Source organism: Schistocerca cancellata, chromosome 3 (genome assembly GCF_023864275.1).
Source record: "Schistocerca cancellata isolate TAMUIC-IGC-003103 chromosome 3, iqSchCanc2.1, whole genome shotgun sequence".
Taxonomy (NCBI): Eukaryota; Metazoa; Arthropoda; class Insecta; order Orthoptera; family Acrididae; genus Schistocerca; species Schistocerca cancellata.
The window spans coordinates 387,877,606-387,896,691 of record NC_064628.1 but is presented as its reverse complement, the minus strand read 5'-3'; the positions used below and the strand labels follow the sequence as shown (position 1 = coordinate 387,896,691).

Here is a 19,086-nt window from a genome sequence, read left to right as displayed (position 1 = left end):
TCAGCGTTTTTTTGTATGGTTCTAAGTTTCACCTCATCACCGACCACAAGCCGCTGGTCTCTCTGTTCAGCCCTTCGGCGTCGCTTCCAGATAAGGCGGCTCACCGCCTGCAACGTTGGGCCTTATACTTGTCTCGTTTTCACTATGAGATTCACTATCGCCCCATGGCCCAGCACGCCAACGCTGACGCGTTGTCGCGTTTGCCGATGGGCCCCGACCCGGTTTTCGATCGAGATGAACTTCTCTGTTTCCACATTGATGAGGAAGAACGTCGTGCGGTCGAGGGTTTTCCGCTTACAGGTTCGCGGGTCGTGTCGGCTACTGCGCGGGACCCGGTCCTGCGTCAGGTGATCGGGTTTGTTCAACGGGGTTGGCCGGACAGGACCAAGGGCCGGGCATCGTATCCCCTTCGTAACTACCATGCCTTGCGCCTTCGTCTGTCTGTTCGTGAGGGTGTTGTTCTTCTGGCCACGGATGGCGCATCTCCACGGGTCGTGGTGCCAGCTTCTCTTCACAAAGATGTTCTCAAACTATTGCATGAAGGCCATTGGGGGATTTCTCGGACTAAGTCCTTGGCCCGCAGGCATGTTTATTGGCCCGGTATCGATTCGGACATCTCCCACATGGTCGCTGCGTGTGGTCAGTGTGCTCAACAACTGGCTGCACCCCGTACAATGCCCTCTCCGTGGCCTGATCCGGCGCAGCCATGGGAACGGGTGCACACTGACTTTGCCGGCCCCTTCCTCGGCACTTATTGGCTGCTGTTGATTGACGCCTTCTCGAAGTTTCCGTTTGTGGTTCGATGTCCGTCGCCCACCACTGCGGCAACGACACTGGCTCTGTCCAAAATTTTTGCGCTAGAAGGTCTTCCCTCCACGATTGTCACAGACAACGGCCCTCAGTTCTCTTCGCAGGCCTTCCGTGATTTTTGTACTGGACAAGGGATTCATCATGTTACACCACCGCCCTTCCATCCCCAATCGAATGGGGAGGTCGAGCGCCTTGTCCGCACTTTCAAAAGCCAGATGAAAAAATTCCTTACTGATTTTTCTACCGATGACGCTCTGTTGCAATTTCTGAGTTCTTATCGCTTCACGCCTCTGGGTGATCGCAGCCCTGCTGAACTCTTGCATGGCCGCCAACCGCGCACTCTACTGCACCTGCTTCACCCTGTCAGGCCTAGTACTGTGTCCCCTCGTGCGGGAAAATACTCGGTGGGCGCCGACGTGTGGGCACGAGGGTATGGATCTCGCCCTAAATGGATTCCAGGGGTGGTCAAGGCTCTTTACGGCCGCCGGCTTTGTGAAATACGTACGGCCGACGGCATGGTTGTTCGTCATTACGACCAGATGCGCCCACGAGTGGTGGCCACGCCGGTGCCACCGCCCCTTCTTTCGCCTCCACCAGCCCGAGAAGCCAGTCCTGTCGCTGCTGCCGATCTCCCGTGCGTGTCGCTGGAGCCAACGTCGCTGCCGCTTCAGAGTACGCCGGAACCAGCCCCAGTCGCGACGCCGCCTTCTCCGGGACCCATCTCGCTGGAGCACACCCCCAGGTCCACGACACCTATGGATGCTGCTCCGGAGTTTTCACCCATCATCTCGTCCAGGAGGCACGTTCCACGCACAGGCTTCCGTCCTGGACATTTTCGACTATATCCTCGTGTTTCTCCCCGGGATCTTCTCGGGGTCTCCCAAGAGGCCATGGATGTCTCCGCACTGTCCGTGTCTCCAAGGAAGTGAGTGTTTTTTTTTTTTTTCAAGGGGGGAAAAGTGTTGGACAGTGCCACGAGATTTAAAAGTGCCGCTATGTCAGTACACAAACACGGTGATAGAGGCGCTCCGCAGCTCGGCTGAGCGCGGGAGCGCCACCTGGCTATGAACGGCGCCGGCCGCATGTCACGGCACGGCAGTTGAGTGACAGCTACGGAGTTGGTAGCATGAAACCCACTATTGTTTCCACGTTTGTATATCCCTGCAATTTATTAGTGAATTAAAGGTTATAACAATGACAATTCTCAATGTTAGGCACAGAGCTGATTCACAGAAATGGGCAATCCAATGCAATAATGTTTTCTGGATTTTCATTGGAGGTAACTGTGATTTAATGATAGGAAGTAAGATGCTGAATGACTGATCATATACTGGCCTTCTTCAACCATTGACTTGCCAGTATTTGTTTTCGGCAAGAAATACATAATGCTTACTGCTGTGATTTGCAAATTGTTTCTCAATACACAATATATGCAGGTCATATGAGATTGTAACTGCGGTAACAGGTGATGACTAAGTACTGACAGCACTTGTCAGTTTAGCTGCACAGCACTTTGTGACAATCCTTGAATACTTGGCTATTCTTTTGATTGCTCACGCTCCTCATAACACATAACATGTTAATGTTTCTTAAAGATGCATTACTGTGTGGGTATTTCTATTATTCTGGTAACTATGAAAATGAAAAAACTGAACCTATTCCACATTTCATTTGGCTTTCAGTTTTTAACAACTTGCACATTTTAAGAGTATCAGTGGTGTTAATGTAATTATTGTCGTATAACACATTCTTTCTGTACTTAACACATTGCTGAGAATCCATTTATTTAATGGGACTTAAGTCAGCAACAGGGTCACATTTCTTATTCTCAGAAGATAAATCCTCTGCATATTAATTTATTATGATAGATACAGTGAGGTATGTGTTCGTGTGAGCCATAGGATGTTTTTATCATTAGTGAAACAAGGCTAGTAACTGTTTGGTACACAATTAGGGGATTATAGGGTGATGCATTGTTCTGCAGAAGACACTGGTCACGTGTAGGGTATATATTATTGATCAGCAAGCCCCTGAACCAATGTCCAATGGTACCTGATGGCAGACATATCAGAGGTCCAATTTAATTCCATGTAAACATCCCCCCACCCACATTGGAATATTTCCACCTACTGCTTGACCATTACTCTCTTGCCAAGTTGGATAAACTCACTCAAATGGGTTTTGACCCACTTGCATCCTGCCATCAGTGTATGCCGATGCGATTTCTCAACTCTTCAATCCAGGCAACCTTTCTCCATTCTCGGAGCTTCTGGTTGCAGTGTTTGAGCTACTTGCAGTGATCTCTGGTATCTTGTAACATGTGTGGAACAGAAGTATATGTATTGGGTGGTAGCTTTTAAAGGTGGCATTTGTGGATAACATGGTTGCTCATGTTGTTGCTGAGAATTGAACTGATGAGTGATTTGCTGCACTGCGGCTCATCTATCCACTGTTACTATAACCTGTATTTGGAATTTGATTGAGGCTTGCTGTTTTCCCATTGTTGTGATGTCATGGAGCACTCATGACAATGGTGGCATATGAAAAAGCCAAGTGTCTGAAGGGTGTGTAGAGTAGCATCTGATGTGCCAGGCACTCACCAGCTGGCTGCAGTCAAATGTGCTAAGAATGTGTCATTCTCTTCCAGTGCTTAACAGCTGGCCAGTGCAGGTGTGACAACATCCCAGTTCTTTGTCATACTATTCTGTTTGCTGTGGAAGTAGAAGTTATCTTCTTTTGTAGTATAGGTATCTTTAATTCAATTGCTCATGAGAGTATTTTGCATACAATGTCAAGAAAATAAAAGTGACTAACTTCACAGATATCTCTTGTGAGATAAGATCACGATCTTATTTTTCACTTTTTTTTTGCAATAAAGCTGTGTTATTGAAGCCACTATATGCCTTTTCATTTACAGGATCTGTTGAACCTGTCACAGAAGTAATGTGGGTGTATGACTCAGAGCAGGAAATGATGGTGCAGAAAGAGATTACATATGTTCCAGGTCTTTACAAAATTTTTGATGAAATTCTGGTAAATGCTGCAGATAATAAGCAGAGAGATCCAAAGATGGATTGCATAAAGATAGACATTGATGCGTAAGTTAACTCTAATCAGTGTCAAATATCTTAAGTATGTGTTGTTAATAAATATGTTGGTTTTGCATGTCTTTAACCATATATATTTAATTGGTTAATTTCTCTTTTGTCAGAGAGAACAACACAGTATCAGTATGGAATAATGGTAAAGGTATTCCTGTTGTTGAGCACAAAGATGAGAAAATGTATGTTCCCACCATGATTTTTGGGTACCTGCTTACCTCGTCCAATTATAACGACGAAGAAGAAAAGGTCACTGGTGGTAGAAATGGATATGGGGCAAAGTTGTGCAATATATTTAGTACAAAATTCACGGTGGAAACAGCTTCAAGAGAATACAAAAGAGCATTTAAACAAGTAAGCTTTAATTGATATCCTTGTTCCCATTAGGATTATTTTTTCATTAACATACCAGCATATAAGTTTATGACTAAATTATATACCTATCCATATTGATGTAATTGAAAAAAGTTCTTTAAAAAGTAGTGTGGTAGTACTGCTTCAGCATTTATGAATGTGTTAATTATTGATTAGTGAGAAAAGTGCTTTAGCCAGAATACATGAATGAGGGGACGTGTCATAGTATGGACATTAAACTGCTAGTGAACTCTCAAGTAACTTTTGTTAAATGTGTGCATATGCTTTGCACACAGTTTTGATTTATAGACTGAAAAAGGGGTGCAGTGATATGCATTCTCTCTCTCTCTCTCTCTCTCTCTCTCTCTCTCTCTCTCTCTCACACACACACACACACACACACACACACACACACAAATTAGAAAAATGGGAAGTGTGGAATTTCCTCAATGTTTTACAAATTGGGGTCTCTCTCTTAATAAGATGGCTAAACAAAGAAACAAACACTCAGTAACCATTTTAATTATCATAGCAATTTAAAAGAAGTAAAAGATGGTGCAGCCTTTCCAAAAGCTGCAAGCTGTATGAAGTTGCTTTATTTGTCACTAGTGTTTTCATTTCAGTATAGACACAGCATCAAGTTTATCTGCCAAGATAACAAATCGGTGTGAAATTTTATGAAATGGTAGAAGTAAAAATATGTAGATAGTGTTGGCATTCAACAAAAACAATTATTAGTACTCACAATGGTAATATTTTCGTAATGTCCATAGACAACTATGGGGTTCCAACATTGGGGAAGTTATCGACATTAAGAGTGAAACCATCTTGGTGGATTGTCATGCTGGCCGGAGTGGCCGTGTGGTTCTAGGCGCTACAATCTGGAGCCGAGCGACCGCTCCGGTCGCAGGTTCGAATCGGGCATGGATGTGCGTTACGTTTAATTAGTTCTAAGTTCTAGGTGACTGATGACCTCAGAAGTTAAGTCACATAGTGCTCAGAGCCATTTGAACCATTTTGGGATTGTCATAATAAAACAGAGTACACCCAAAAGGTGCTTCTCAAAAGTGTACATTACTGCTGAATAAAACAGGGAAAGAAACAAATAATGAATGGGACACTGTTATGGATGGGGACATTGGTGTGCCTCCCCCCCCCCCCCTCCACACACACACACACACACACACACACACACACACACACACACACACACACACCACCACTATTTTCTAGGCCTTGCTCACAAGTAGTCATGCTTTGTACACGTTTGACAAGCATCTTTTGGTTGTAGTCTCTTTTGTTATGATTACTCACCAACATGGTTTGATTCTTAATGTGGATAACTTCTCAAATGGTGGGACTCCATAATTGTCCATCCACATTATGAAAATACAACGATTGTGAGTACTTGTCATTGTTTTTTATGCCAGAACTATTTATGGTTCCATATTTCCACCATTTCATAAAATTTCTCACAGTGATTTGAATTTTTGGCAGATAAACCTGAAGGTGTGCCTATACTGACGTGAAACTGGTAGTTGTGAATATAGCACCTTCTTATAGCTATGTGGCTTTCGAAAACACATCGTTCTAGACTTTTTAACTGTCATAATTTTGATGACACTTTAAATGGTTGTTAATTGTGCTGAGTGTTTATTGTTGTTCGCAATTCTCTGAGGTATGGTTGCCCTCCCCAGAAAGTTGTATGAAGAAAGAAAGATTAACTACCTACATCACTGAATGCTACCTTTGTCTATGGTGTATCTTAAGATCTGTTACAGGCTTATGATGTTTAGCAAGTGCTGGCTAAGTAATTATGTTTATGGGAAACTATTTGCAGACACAGGGTACATTTTCCATACTAGAACAGACAACATAAAAAATATTTTTTTTTCTAACCTCTTGCATTTACTGCATGAAAGTGTGTTAGTATACTTTAAATTTGGTTTTATTACACCTATAACTGACAGTGTTTCATGTGTAAGTTGGCAGTGGACATTTATAAGTTGATGGTAAGTGTAGTAATTACTAGAGTAATTTAAATTATTTTCTCTCATTCAACCAAGTTTTTATCGTTATTATTATTTTATTTTTACGTGTTTGTTCTATAGCATGAAAACAGTTTTTTCTGGACATTAATCCCCAATCAAATCATTATCTACATGGAGTCCTGCAGCTGTCTTAGGAGTTTGCGAAATTAATTTTTAGCAAATAATATTTTCTAGCATGTTTTCAAGAGGAAAGAAGGAAAAACGTGACACTATTAATGAGAGCATCATTTATGAGATGAGAATGACCTTTGCCTCATTAAGATGATGCCAGGGTCACCAGTGGCTGAAGAAGTGTTGAAGCGAAGCTGTGGATGATTTGAGAAGTTTAAGAGAAGAACCAGCACCAACAGTTTTGTGAAGCATGCTGAAGCAGCCAGCTCTGACCAAAGGCAGCAAAGAACTTAATCACAGGGTGTATACGGCCTGGGACATCCGGGAGATCCGGGAAAAACCCGGGAATTTTTTCATCCGGGAAAAACCCGGGAATTTTTTAGAATTCCGGGATTTTTCATTGTTTTAGATTTCAGTTTTGTAGGTTTGACGTGTAAGATCAGATACGCTGACAAAGAACTTTAGTCCACTACTGCTGAATAATACTGCAGCAATGAAACATAAATCAGAGAATAACACCAAAATAAAAGTTTAGTTGGATAGAAAATGGGTAATTTACACAATGCACAGACCAGTTTGCCGACACCGAAAAGTGTCAAAGGCTTTAGGTCGAAGATTATGCAGTACGTCCGTAACAACTAACGTGCATTCGATGTGCGTGACGTCACAACTGTTTAAATTTCTAACAGATCACCAGAAAATATTACGAATAGTGGCTTGAGATGCGTTACTTTCAAAGTAAATTTCCATGCAAGATGATTTATGTTACGTGTGAGAATGTGCAGTGAATTTCTTAAATCACAGGACTTTATAACTCCCATTCAATACGTAACACTTTGAGGATCAGCTATTTGAAAAATGTCGGGCCCAGAAGATAAGTCATTTATGCCATTATTTAAAATTCTACCGGCACATTTGTATTTGATATGACTTAACATGTAACACACGCTAAAAAAAGACCGAGCTTCAGGTTAGTTTTCATATTTAATGTTGTTCTTTCATAGATAAAAAATTATGCAATCGATGCCAAAAAGTGTAATTGACCTTCAAAAAAATGTGCATAATGTGTTACTGAGCAATGTCACAAGTCTATTCATGCCAGAACACTTCGACTTTTCTACGCAACTGATAATCATTTTGGTACGATTTTAATTGCCAAATTAGAGCCTGTTAGTAGGCCTACGGACTTCCTATCATTGTAGGACTAATAACAGTGGATGCTAATAGACGGTGCAATTCTCGTTCGTACATACACATCTGCTTACGAGTTAACCGGTGTAGAAACGCACTTAGCTGAGTTGAGCGAGCTCGGCGTAACTTCGTAATGTACGCGCCGCGGCCTGTCTTTCTCGTAGGCGCCGCGGCCTTTCTTTCTCCTAGGCCTCGTGCTCTGAATAACTGCCGTCATTCGCTAGCGAGGTCACGTGACATGAGCTATGACTGGCTGACAAAAGTGCTTCGCTCAACGCAATCTCTATTTTAGAGTCTCGGAAGCTACCCTGCTGTAATTTGTGTAAATACTTTCGCAATACGAAAATAATTGTCTCGCATCAAACAACTTTCCAAACGCATTGTTTTTCGAGGATTTCGTTTCCTAAAGTGGTGGGACGTCCTCTGCCGGTATAAGACCTTTACGATTCAAAGGACTGATACGTTTTATAGCTCTGAGGGAAAGTATACTGTTACTTAACCCGGATGTATTTTCACCCGCTTTATACGCAATTTCATCCGGGAGAAATTGTGTTTTTAACCGGGAAATCCGGGAAAAATCCGGGAATTTTTTTTTCTTGTCCACGTAGACACCCTGAATCAGCATCTGCAAGGTGCTCATAAACTCTGAGAGGGTCATCTGCTACAACAAGTCTTCAATTGTAACAAGGCGGGTCTATTTTGGAAAAATGCAGAAGCATGGCTTTATTACAGCAGAGGAGACTGCAATGCCCTGTCACAAGCCGATGGAAGACAGTCTCATACTGCTATTCTGTGCAAATGGAAGTGGTGATTTGAAAATGAAATCTACCATTCAGAAACTCCATTCGCCTTCAAGAAGTGTAAAGTCCAGAACAACGGGTGAAATGTGATCTGGAGGTCCAACAACAATGCTTAGGTGACACATGGCCTTTTTCGTCATTGGATCAGTGAAGTGTTTGGTGCTTCAGTGAAAAAAATATTTGCTCGAGATGAATCTGCCACTCCATGCCTTTTTGTGTTGTGGACAATGCTCCTGCCCCATTCTCCAGGCCTACAAGACCACCTCCTTGAAGAACTCCAATCCGTCAAGATCAAATTACTGCCTCCCAACACCCCTCCATTACTCCAGCCTATGGACCAGCAGATTATTTCTACTTTTAAGATGTTCCACACTAAAGCACTCTTCGAGAATTGCTTTGAGTTGACTGAAGTTACCATTATCTCTCTCTCTCTCTCTCTCTCTCTCTCTCTCTCTCTCTCAGGGAGTTTTGGAAATATCATTTCAACATTGTTGCCTGTGTCAAGATCGAAAAGGTATGGGAAGGGGTTACCAAAGACCACTGAAGTGCTTATGAAGTTGCAGCGTGTTTCACAGCAGGAAGTTGTGGAGAGGTGTTCCTCAGAGGAGGTGGTGGAGGCGGTAATGGGAACGGCAGAGCAGCAAACTTCTGGTGCAATAAGAGAAATGCTGAAGGCATGGGAATCTGTTGCAGTGTAAAGGTTATTTGATGATGATGATGTGTCGCATTTTCTCAAAGTGTTGAAATGTCAGCAGAAACAAATGACTGTAGATAGCTTCCTAGTAAAAAAAGGGGTTAGTTATGTACCACAAACAATAAAGTACATAATACTGTATGTACAATTTTCTTTGACTGTTACTGTTGTTGTTGTTGTTGTTGTTGTTGTTGTCGTTGTTGTTGTCTTCAGTCCTGAGACTGGTTTGATGCAGCTCTCCATGCTACTCTATTCTGTGCAAGCTTCTTCATCTCCCAGTACCTACTGCAGCCTACATCCTTCTGAATCTGCTTAGTTTATTCATCTCTTGGTCTCCCTCTTCAATTTTTACCCTCCACACTTCCCTCCAATACTAAATTGGTGATCCCTCGATGTCTCAGAACATGTCCTACCAACCGATCCCTTCTTCTAATCAAGTTGTGCCACAAGCTCCTCTTCTCCCCAATTCTATTCAATACCTCCTCATTAGTTATGTGATCTACCCATGTAATCTTCAGCATTCTTCTGTAGCACCACATTTCGAAAGCTTCTATTCTCTTCTTGTCCAAACTATTTACTGTCCATGTTTCACTTCCATACATGGCTACACTCCATACAAATACTTTCAGAAATGACTTCCTGACACTTAAATCTATACTCGATGTTAACAAATTTCTCTTCTTCAGAAACGCTTTCCTTGCCATTGCCAGTCTACATTTTATATCCTCTCTACATTGGCCATCATCAGTTAACTTTGCTCCCCAAATAGCAAAACTGCTGCCCACATGCATATCGCAGTCATCAATCCTGTGCACTATATCGTTAGCGAATGTCTCTCGTGCAGCAATGGTAGCGGCGCTGGGGGGTTGCCGCTTTTGAATTTTGTATGGATAGAGGTGTAAACTCTGGCGCATGAGACGATACGTGGACGTTGGCGTCATTTGGACCGCAGCTGCAACACGGCGAACGGAAACCCGAGGCCGCTGTTGGATCACCTGCTGCACTAGCTGCGCGTTGCCCTCTGTGGTTGCCGTACGCGGTCGCCCTACCTTTCCAGCACGTTCATCCGTCACGTTCCCAGTCCGTTGAAATTTTTCAAACAGATCCTTTATTGTATCGCTTTTCGGTCCTTTGGTTACATTAAACCTCCGTTGAAAACTTCGTCTTGTTGCAACAACACTGTGTTCTAGGCAGTGGAATTCCAACACCAGAAAAATCCTCTGTTCTAAGGAATAAACCATGTTGTCTACAGCACACTTGCACGTTGTGAACAGCACACGCTTACAGCAGAAAGACGACATACAGAATGGCGCACCCACAGACCGCGTTGTCTTCTATATCGTTCACATCACTTGCAGCGCCATCTGTTGTTGAAAATTGTAACTACTGTAATTTCGAAAGTTTGACCGCCTGAAAATGTACTGTTGCCCCAAGCATATTGCAACAAACGGTGTATTTCTATCGCTGCTCGTTTAGTTTTTATTGCCGTTTCAAATATACCGGTCATTTTTTGAAACACCCTGTATATCCCCTCTACTTCGACCATCATCAGTTATTTTGCTTCCCAAATAGCAAAACTCCTTTACTACTTTAAGTGTCTCATTTCCTAATCTAATTCCCTCAGCATCACCCGACTTAATTAGACTACATTCTATTATCCTCATTTTGCTTTTGTTGATGTTCATCTTGTACCCTCCTTTCAAGACACTGTCCATTCCATTCAGCTGCTCTTTCAGGTCCTTTGCTGTCTCTGACAGAATTACAATGTCATTGGCGAACTTCAAAGTTTTTATTTCTTCTCCATGGATTTTAATACCTACTCCGTATTTTCCTTTTGTTTCCTTCACTGCTTGCTCAATATACAGATTGAATAACATCGGGGATAGGCTAGAACCCTGTCTCCCTCCCTTCCCAACCACTGCTTCCCTTTCATGTCCCTCGACTCTTATAACTGCCATCTGGTTTCTGTACAAATTGTAAATAGCCTTTCGCTCCCTGTATTGTACCCCTGCCACCTTCAGAGTATGAAAGAGATTATTCCAATCAACGTTGTCAAAACCTTTCTCTAAGTCTACAAATGCTAGAAACGTAGGTTTGCCTTTCCTTAATCTTTCTTCTAAGATAAGTCACAGGGTCAGTATTGCCTCGTGTGTTCCAACATTTCTACGGAATCCAAACTGATCTTCCCCGAGGTCGGCTTCTATCAGTTTTTCCATTCGTCTGTAAAGAATTCGCGTTAGTATTTTGCAGCTGTGACTTATTAAACTGATGGTTCGGTAATTTTCACATCTGTCAACACCTGCTTTCTTTGGGATTGCAATTATTATATTCTTCTTGAAGCCTGAGGGTATTTCGCATGTCTCATACATCTTGCTCACCAGATGGTAGAGCTTTGTCAGGACTGGCTCTCCCAAGGCTGTCAGTAGTTCTAATGGAATGTTGTCTATCCGGGGACCTTGTTTCGACTCAGGTTTTTCAGTGCTTTGACTACAAGGCATGAATAAGATAAAACTTATAGTACATTTTCTGCGTGGAACACATTGTCATATTTTACGTTAAGTTGTATAGGATAAGTTGTCTCACTTAACGAGTGTTTTGCATTACAACTACGATTCTGGAATGTACTTTTGAGTAGAGTAGAGGTATAGCAACAATACTTTTGCATGTTAGATTCACTGTCTTGCACCTAATAGATCTTAGAAAATTGGAGTTAATGATACCGAGAATTGGTAAATTTTCTGGAGCTTCCTGCCAGCCCTCACTTCTGCATTCCTAACTGGCTACTAGCCACTTCTCTCTCTGAGCCACTAGCCAACCACCCCATCGCTCTCACTGCTTCCCACCTCCCTCTACCCACCCACCCCTACCAGCACTTCCTCCCCACCACAACCCATCCACCTGCTGCGAAACAGTGTGTGTGTGTGTGTGTGTGTGTGTGTGTGTGTGTGTGTGTCTGGGGGGGGGATTAAAGTAAAGAGCAATCCATGTTTAAGTTCTCTATATATATATGAACTTAAATGTCTACAGTGATTGAATCAGGTCAAATGTACTTGATTTTCGTGTAAGCTGTATTTTGTGTTACCAATGTTAGAAGCACTGAAATTCTTCTTTAAAATCAATATCAACGTGGTTGGTTCCCCCCCCCCCCCCTCCCCCCCACATGCCCACTACTTCTGCATAATAATTATCTCTAATGTACCGTATTTAAATTTACAGACATGGGCAAATAACATGAGCAAGACATCTGAGCCTAAAATAAAGGATTTTACTGGAGAAGATTATACAAAGGTGATATTTTCTCCTGATCTTGCCAAATTCAAAATGGAAGCACTTGATAAGGATATTGTTGCTCTAATGTCAAGGAGAGCATATGATGTTGCTGCATCTACAAGAGGTGTTAAAGTGATGCTAAACGGAAAACGTTTGCCTGTATGTATATCTTTTGTAGTTTTTTGTGTTCCTATTCCAGTAGATACACATACTTAAAAACTATTCTTTAAACACAGGTAAAGAACTTCAAGGATTATGTGGAGCTGTACATTAAAAATAAGGATGATGAAACTGGCAATCCCTTAAAAATAGTGTATGAGCAAGTAAATGACCGATGGGAAGTTGCACTAACTATTTCAGATAAAGGATTTCAGCAAGTTTCATTTGTAAATAGCATTGCTACAACAAAGGTAAGTTACAAGCAAGACTACCCACATTGCCTTGTTGTACCAGGTGGCTTTATTTATTTATTTTAAATTCTGTCCTGTGTTTGGTATGGTTGCATCAGTATACGATTATACATCGTGTTTTGTGTTGTAGATAATGAAGAATTGTACACACTAAATATCTTTTACTAATTACAACAATGTATTTCTCAGCAAGGTGAAGTGGTATTCGACCTTAGCAGGAACTGACATTGTGACTTTACTAGGTATACAATAAAACCCTTATTTTACGCTTTCTTGGCATCCAGACTTAAAAACCGTAAAATTGAAAAAAATGCAGTATCAATGAAAACGTTACAGCCCCCAAAATACGAGCAAAAACATATGTAATTTGCATAAATGATTATAATTTTTTAATCCTAACCAGTTTTATAAAATCTGTATAAGTGAAGGAAATTAAATGTACAATACAGTGTTTATACAATAATTTGTTGTAATGAATTTCATCAGCTCTTTAAAAAAATGAGTAACAGCAAGTATAAATTCATCAAAAAATTGAAATTGGTGTGTGAGAACAAGGTAATTGAGCTATTTCCTGACATCCTACGACTACAAATTATACATCAAAACATCTATTGAGAAATCTTTCTGTTGTATTGACCTAGAAAAAAAGCAATAATTGGTTAACATGGTGAATTAAACCAAGAACTGTGAAGTACGGTGAACAGCTTTGAAATCTAACATGTGGGGGTGTATGTTTTCATTTTTTTAACCAATAGCAGTTTAATTGGATTGAGTAGACCTCAAGCTGTGGACATACTAAGCTTGAAACATGTTTCTGGCTACTTGATGTAGACACCCTTTGGAAACATCAATTGATAGCAGTAGCAGTGTCTGTACAGATCAAGGGAAACAGTGTTTCAGGCCACCTACTGCATGTCTCCACTGCTCGGCTCAAGTGTGTGTTAGTGTTGCATTATGTCGTCTATTGTATAGAGTTGGTAGGTGTTTCGTTTTCTCTTGCTGTATTAAGCTTTTCTGGAGGGGGCGAATTGCAGTGGATGAGGCAGCGGACTGTTGTTTTGTTGTTATCGTACCAAGCAGTACAAGAACAGCAATAAAACAACGTGCTCTGCAGAAAACTGCTGTTACATTTGGTAGAATACTGAGAAAGACAGTGTGGAAAACAAAATAAGGTCATTTTGTTGTAGCTTGCTTCAAAATGTGAAATAAAGAAATTGTGAAACCATATTTACTAGAAATTCAAGATCGTTACATGATATCAAAGTGAATTTACAGAAACTAGAGCTGTCTTCCATTTTCAGTCCCATAAGTAGCAAGTTGTTTACCCACCAGTTGTTCTATTGTATGTTTCCGCTCACCAAAGATGACGACTATATGCAAACCAACAAATTGATTTCTTACGACTACTAATCCGATTTTATCAGCCATTACCAACTACTGTACAAACTCTCCATCAAAATAATATCGTAGTTTTAAAACCAGTTATGAAATTCTTTGATAAATGCAACCTTATTCTGTAAACTTATGAAACACTGAGAGATGCTTATGGCCTTTAGGTCACAAGTCACAATAAATAAATAAATAAAAAATTAAAGATGACTATGTCTTTACCTTTGAGTAAATGCATGCAGCACATACTACAGTTTCCTCGTCTCTAGACATGACGTGGCAGACAACATGAAAACAATGCAACAAATAGCATTGCAGACAATGCAAATCCAGTGAGAAATGTTTACTGCCAGTGTGGACAGAAACAAAGACAAGAAACAGTCGGAAACATATGTGATACACAAATAATGTTTCCAAAGACCATGTTTCCAGTGGCAGTGTGAATGCAGCTTCCCACTACTTTTTGCAGTTTTAACATCACTAGTGGGCTTTTGACTATCAACTTTTGCGAGTGCCTGAGAACAACCCCTGTGTGAACTGTGTACATTTTGATTATTCATTTCCTTCGTAGTGTGCGACATATGTGCACAGCATACCATTTCGAAGCAACAGTGCATTTGACAGTAGATCACAGGTGTGTCACACTTATCATTAAATGTCAATTAATAAAGTGTCAACAGATTCAAGAGATTGTATGATAACTAATGTACAATACAAAATTCAGATGAGTAAGCTGTAGCGTAGTGGATAACATTTTGATTAGCTGACTTTGAAGTTATAGGTTTGGTCTGCAACTCGCTGTGTGCCAATATTTCTGTGTGGTGATTCCCAAGTGTGTGGTCAGACAGAAACCTAATAGGACAGCTTACATTCATGCAAGTGAAAAGAACAGTGATAAAATCCATATTGTTCCTTGTCATACATACTTCGCTGTTTATTTCAGAGTGCGTGGATAGGCAGGAGCGTGAGTGGACAGCTTAAATTGCTGCAAGTGAAACGATGAGCAATAACATTCAGAGTCCTCCCTAAGACATTCGGAAATCGCCACATGTTTGGAAGTAAACAGCGAAGTATTTACAAGGAACAATATGAATTTTATCGCTGCTTGTTTCACTCGCAGGAATGTCGCAAACATTTCGCATGTCACACAGCCACATATTCCCCTAAGTATTTTATGCAACAACTGAGATTCTCCTGTCACAAACACATCCATAAACATAAACTTGATGCTATAGTGACCAACAAATCGATAGCCTTGTTCCTGGTCATCTTCACAGTGCCACCATGTTATGATTATGTCATTTCCTGCAAAAAGTTGTGTGTGTGAAGCGTTCTCAACCCATCATTATTGCGTGGTGAAGCTAAACGTTGCAAGTTTGGTTGGTAAGGCCAATAGTGGATTATGTCAGCACTTTCCCTCTCACATCTCCCCTCTCCGCAACGGCGTAAAATATTTCCTTAACTCTGCCATCACCCAAAGTGCAAGCTGTTCGTCGTTTAATCACATCAAATGTCAGTAGACGAGTTAGAATGTAGAATTGAGTAAATCTTACTAGGAAGAAATGTAAAAACAGGGAATTTTTAGCATTGATGTTAACGGGTTTTTCACACGCTCTACAAATTTGTGGTGTAGAATTGCAGTGCTCCATTTATAAGAACACAGGGGTGTGCTCTGTTGCTACTTCCCTCCATGCTCCTCAGATAGAAAAACAACAGTGCTGCCTGCCACAGGAAGTTATCACTTTGCCTTACTGTGACTTCCTCTTTTGTTGTCACTAATTATTATTATTATCTCTTTCCTTTCTCAGACGTTATGTCTGGTTAAGAATGGAAACTGACGCGGACCTTGATCAAGCGAGTCTTCCTTTTAACTGTACGGTATATGTTACATTGCATTTAGGAACTTTCGGGTAATTAAACATGTATCAATAATTACAGATTCTGTAGTTGTATATATACGTTTGGATGTAGCTGTATTGCGTTGATGTACTGGTGGAAACTGTGCCACGTACTTGTAGTCTTATCACTTGCAGTTGCTCTGTCACTATGGCAAATTATTATTATTATTATTATTATTATTATTATTATTATTATTATTATTATTATTATTATTATTATTATTAAAAATACAACCCCCCTTCCTCCTGCTGTGTGGTGGATGTAAGACATTGGTGTTTTTACCAAAAAGTTTAAATTACATTACAGAAGGTGATGATTTTTATCAAAAACCGTGTTACCACATTTGTAAATGAAGTTTACTTGAGTCACTGTCTTGGCCTTTTGTTTTCACTGTGTAACATTAACAAAAATTGGAAAAATGTTGAAACCTGAAGAGTTGTATTATGAAAATGTAAATTTCCAGAAGGATTAAAACCACTGAAATTCTCCAGGTTGTTATTGATCCGCTGTTTGCTCAGGACTGACATTGGAGCTGTGACTTCTCCCCAACCGCCCGTCCCCTCCTTCCCTCCCCATGTCTGCAGACATAGATTAAATTAGGTTATCCAATAAATCCCAGACAACAACTTCATAATGCCCCATAGAATTTTAGTAATGTGAAGCTGTTTCTTTGTATTAATTTCAAGTGATATCTGTTTTCAGGGTGGTAGACATGTAGACCATGTATCTGATATGATAGTAAAGCAGTTAATTGAGACATTGAAGAAAAAGAATAAAAATGGTATTCAAATCAAACCCTTCCAAGTGAAAAACCACATGTGGCTCTTTGTAAATTGTCTTATTGTGAATCCAACATTTGACTCACAGACAAAGGAAAATATGACTTTGCAAGCAAAAAGTTTTGGATCAAAATGTCCACTTTCAGAGAAATTCATTAACAGTGTGAGTAATATTAATAGACACCAACAAAGGTAGTTTTGACAGATCTTTAATTTCATAGTTGGCAAATTTTGAAATTCGGTGTTGATTCATTCTGTCTTCTACTTTGACTTAGGTGACTAAATCAGGTATAGTGGAGTCTATTCTGATGTGGGCCAAAGCAAAAGCTGATACACTATTGACAAAAGCTTGCAGCAAAAAGAAGCAGTCAAGACTTACAGGTATTTGTTTTTTGTACCTTAATTATTTTTTAATTGTGATGCCTAGTTTCTGTTTGGGTTGTACTGATGATGATGTATGTCATCAGCTATTTGTATTAATTAAACTTTATTTACTTTACTCCTTTAGTTTACAATATTAACAGAAAAAAAGTTTCCATTCAGTGAACTTGTCAACAATTGATGCTCACCATTTTATTATTCTACCATCCAATAATGCTAATACTTTACATGCATTGTCAGAAGATATATTACTTTTACTGTAAACATCTGGAAAAAAAGTAATGGATGGCAATACACAGTTCGTGTCACCTAGGCTTACTAGGTGGGATCCTTTTTCATGCCTTGAGATACAGCCAGTTCAGTTTCTCTGCTTGCAGTGTGTGTAGTGAAGAGAGAAGGAAGACACCACAGCTTTGTGCCTATCGTTTGAAAATATTTGTTTGTAATGAATTCTTCTACATCATTCCATAAATATTTCAATTAAACTTAACCAAAAATGTAAGTCTCAGTAGCAGATGTCACTTTCCCCAGTGAACATCATATTCAATATTTTCAGGTTCAGGACTTCACTGACCCATCATCATATCTTTAAAAAGTATGCCGTGAGCAACAGCCAACAATGGTTAACAAAGTTTGCTTTAATTTTTGTTTTAGAGTGGATGTGAAGTACCTTACCTTAATTGTAGATGTCACTGAAAATGACCCGATGTTGCTGAAAGTTCTGTATAAGATTTTTTTCATGTTCTGGACTCTTCTAAGACATCACTGCCTTTGTAAAACGTGTGTTGTTAGTATAAGTCAACAGTAACAAATTAAGTATTTTTTAAACTTTTTCTTGGGTGGTAATGCAAGTTATGAAAAAGTGTTGCTATTATTGCTAGGGTTAAATAAACCTAGAAGAACGAACATTAGAAAAGTCCATTTTGGAAAAAAAAGTAGACGTTTTTGCAAAAGTAAACATTCCAGTCACAGAGTTCCGTTGTTAGACAGTAAAATCTAATTATCATCTTCGGTTATTTTCTTTACAGTACCTACCTCCTGCCCCCAACTGCCCCACCCACCCGAGAGAGCTAAGTACTGTGTGCCAACTTAAATTCCTTATTTTTTGTTCTTCCCATTTCTTCCAGTATTCTTTCATCTGTTCACTATGTTTTTCTTCCAATCTTCTGACCAATCCCCTACTACCTTGGTATCATTCCACATTCAGTTCTGCATTCAGTACTTTCTTCCTAAACACTTATCTGTCAGTCGTTTCCTCAACTTTTATGTTACTTTTTTCTAAATCCTTTATTACTTCATGGGTTCAACTTGTTCTTTTAATGAAGATAAATATCAGTTGCAAGTTGCACAAAAATTTTAGTGAATATACTTTAATGTTTCAGTAGATTAATTTGTCATTTTCAGAAGTTACAGGCTTAAATGTAGATACGTCAACATTAAACAAAAATTGGGTAAGATAAAAGTGCTCTACAAAGAAGATTTTTTTCTACCTTTACAAATCACTGTATTGTAACAGCAGGGAGATGTCAGCACCACATATCTGTACCCAGAGCACCAATGTGTTTACTCGTAAAAGATTATCATCATGTGGGAGCCACATTGCGATAGCACTAGCATCTGGTGGTGATTCAGTGAATTTTTTATATTAGCATTGTAATGTTTTTCTAATGAATTATCTTTTTAGTATTTCTAATCTATCTAAATAGTAAATTTGGTTTAATGCCAGAGATACGCCAATTTTTTTTATTTTTAGGCAAGCATTTTGTATTTTACGGGTATTAAGTTATAATGTTTGTTAAATTTTTTTCTTGCAGAAATTCTTATGCTAGTCCTACAGGCTATTTCT

General features: G+C 40.0%; 1 protein-coding gene across 3 annotated transcripts in view; it reads left to right on the top strand.

Annotated features, from left to right (window-relative positions):
- Positions 1-19,086, top strand: part of LOC126175098 (DNA topoisomerase 2-alpha-like) — a 168,453-nt gene that overhangs the window by 23,297 nt on the left and 126,070 nt on the right. For all 3 annotated transcript variants that reach the window (XM_049921641.1, XM_049921642.1, XM_049921640.1), the window contains 6 exons: positions 3,728-3,908; positions 4,022-4,265; positions 12,329-12,541; positions 12,619-12,792; positions 16,783-17,022; positions 17,135-17,240. In XM_049921641.1, coding sequence (XP_049777598.1) covers positions 3,728-3,908; positions 4,022-4,265; positions 12,329-12,541; positions 12,619-12,792; positions 16,783-17,022; positions 17,135-17,240 — 1,158 coding nt within the window. The remainder of the gene's footprint in view (positions 1-3,727; positions 3,909-4,021; positions 4,266-12,328; positions 12,542-12,618; positions 12,793-16,782; positions 17,023-17,134; positions 17,241-19,086) is intronic.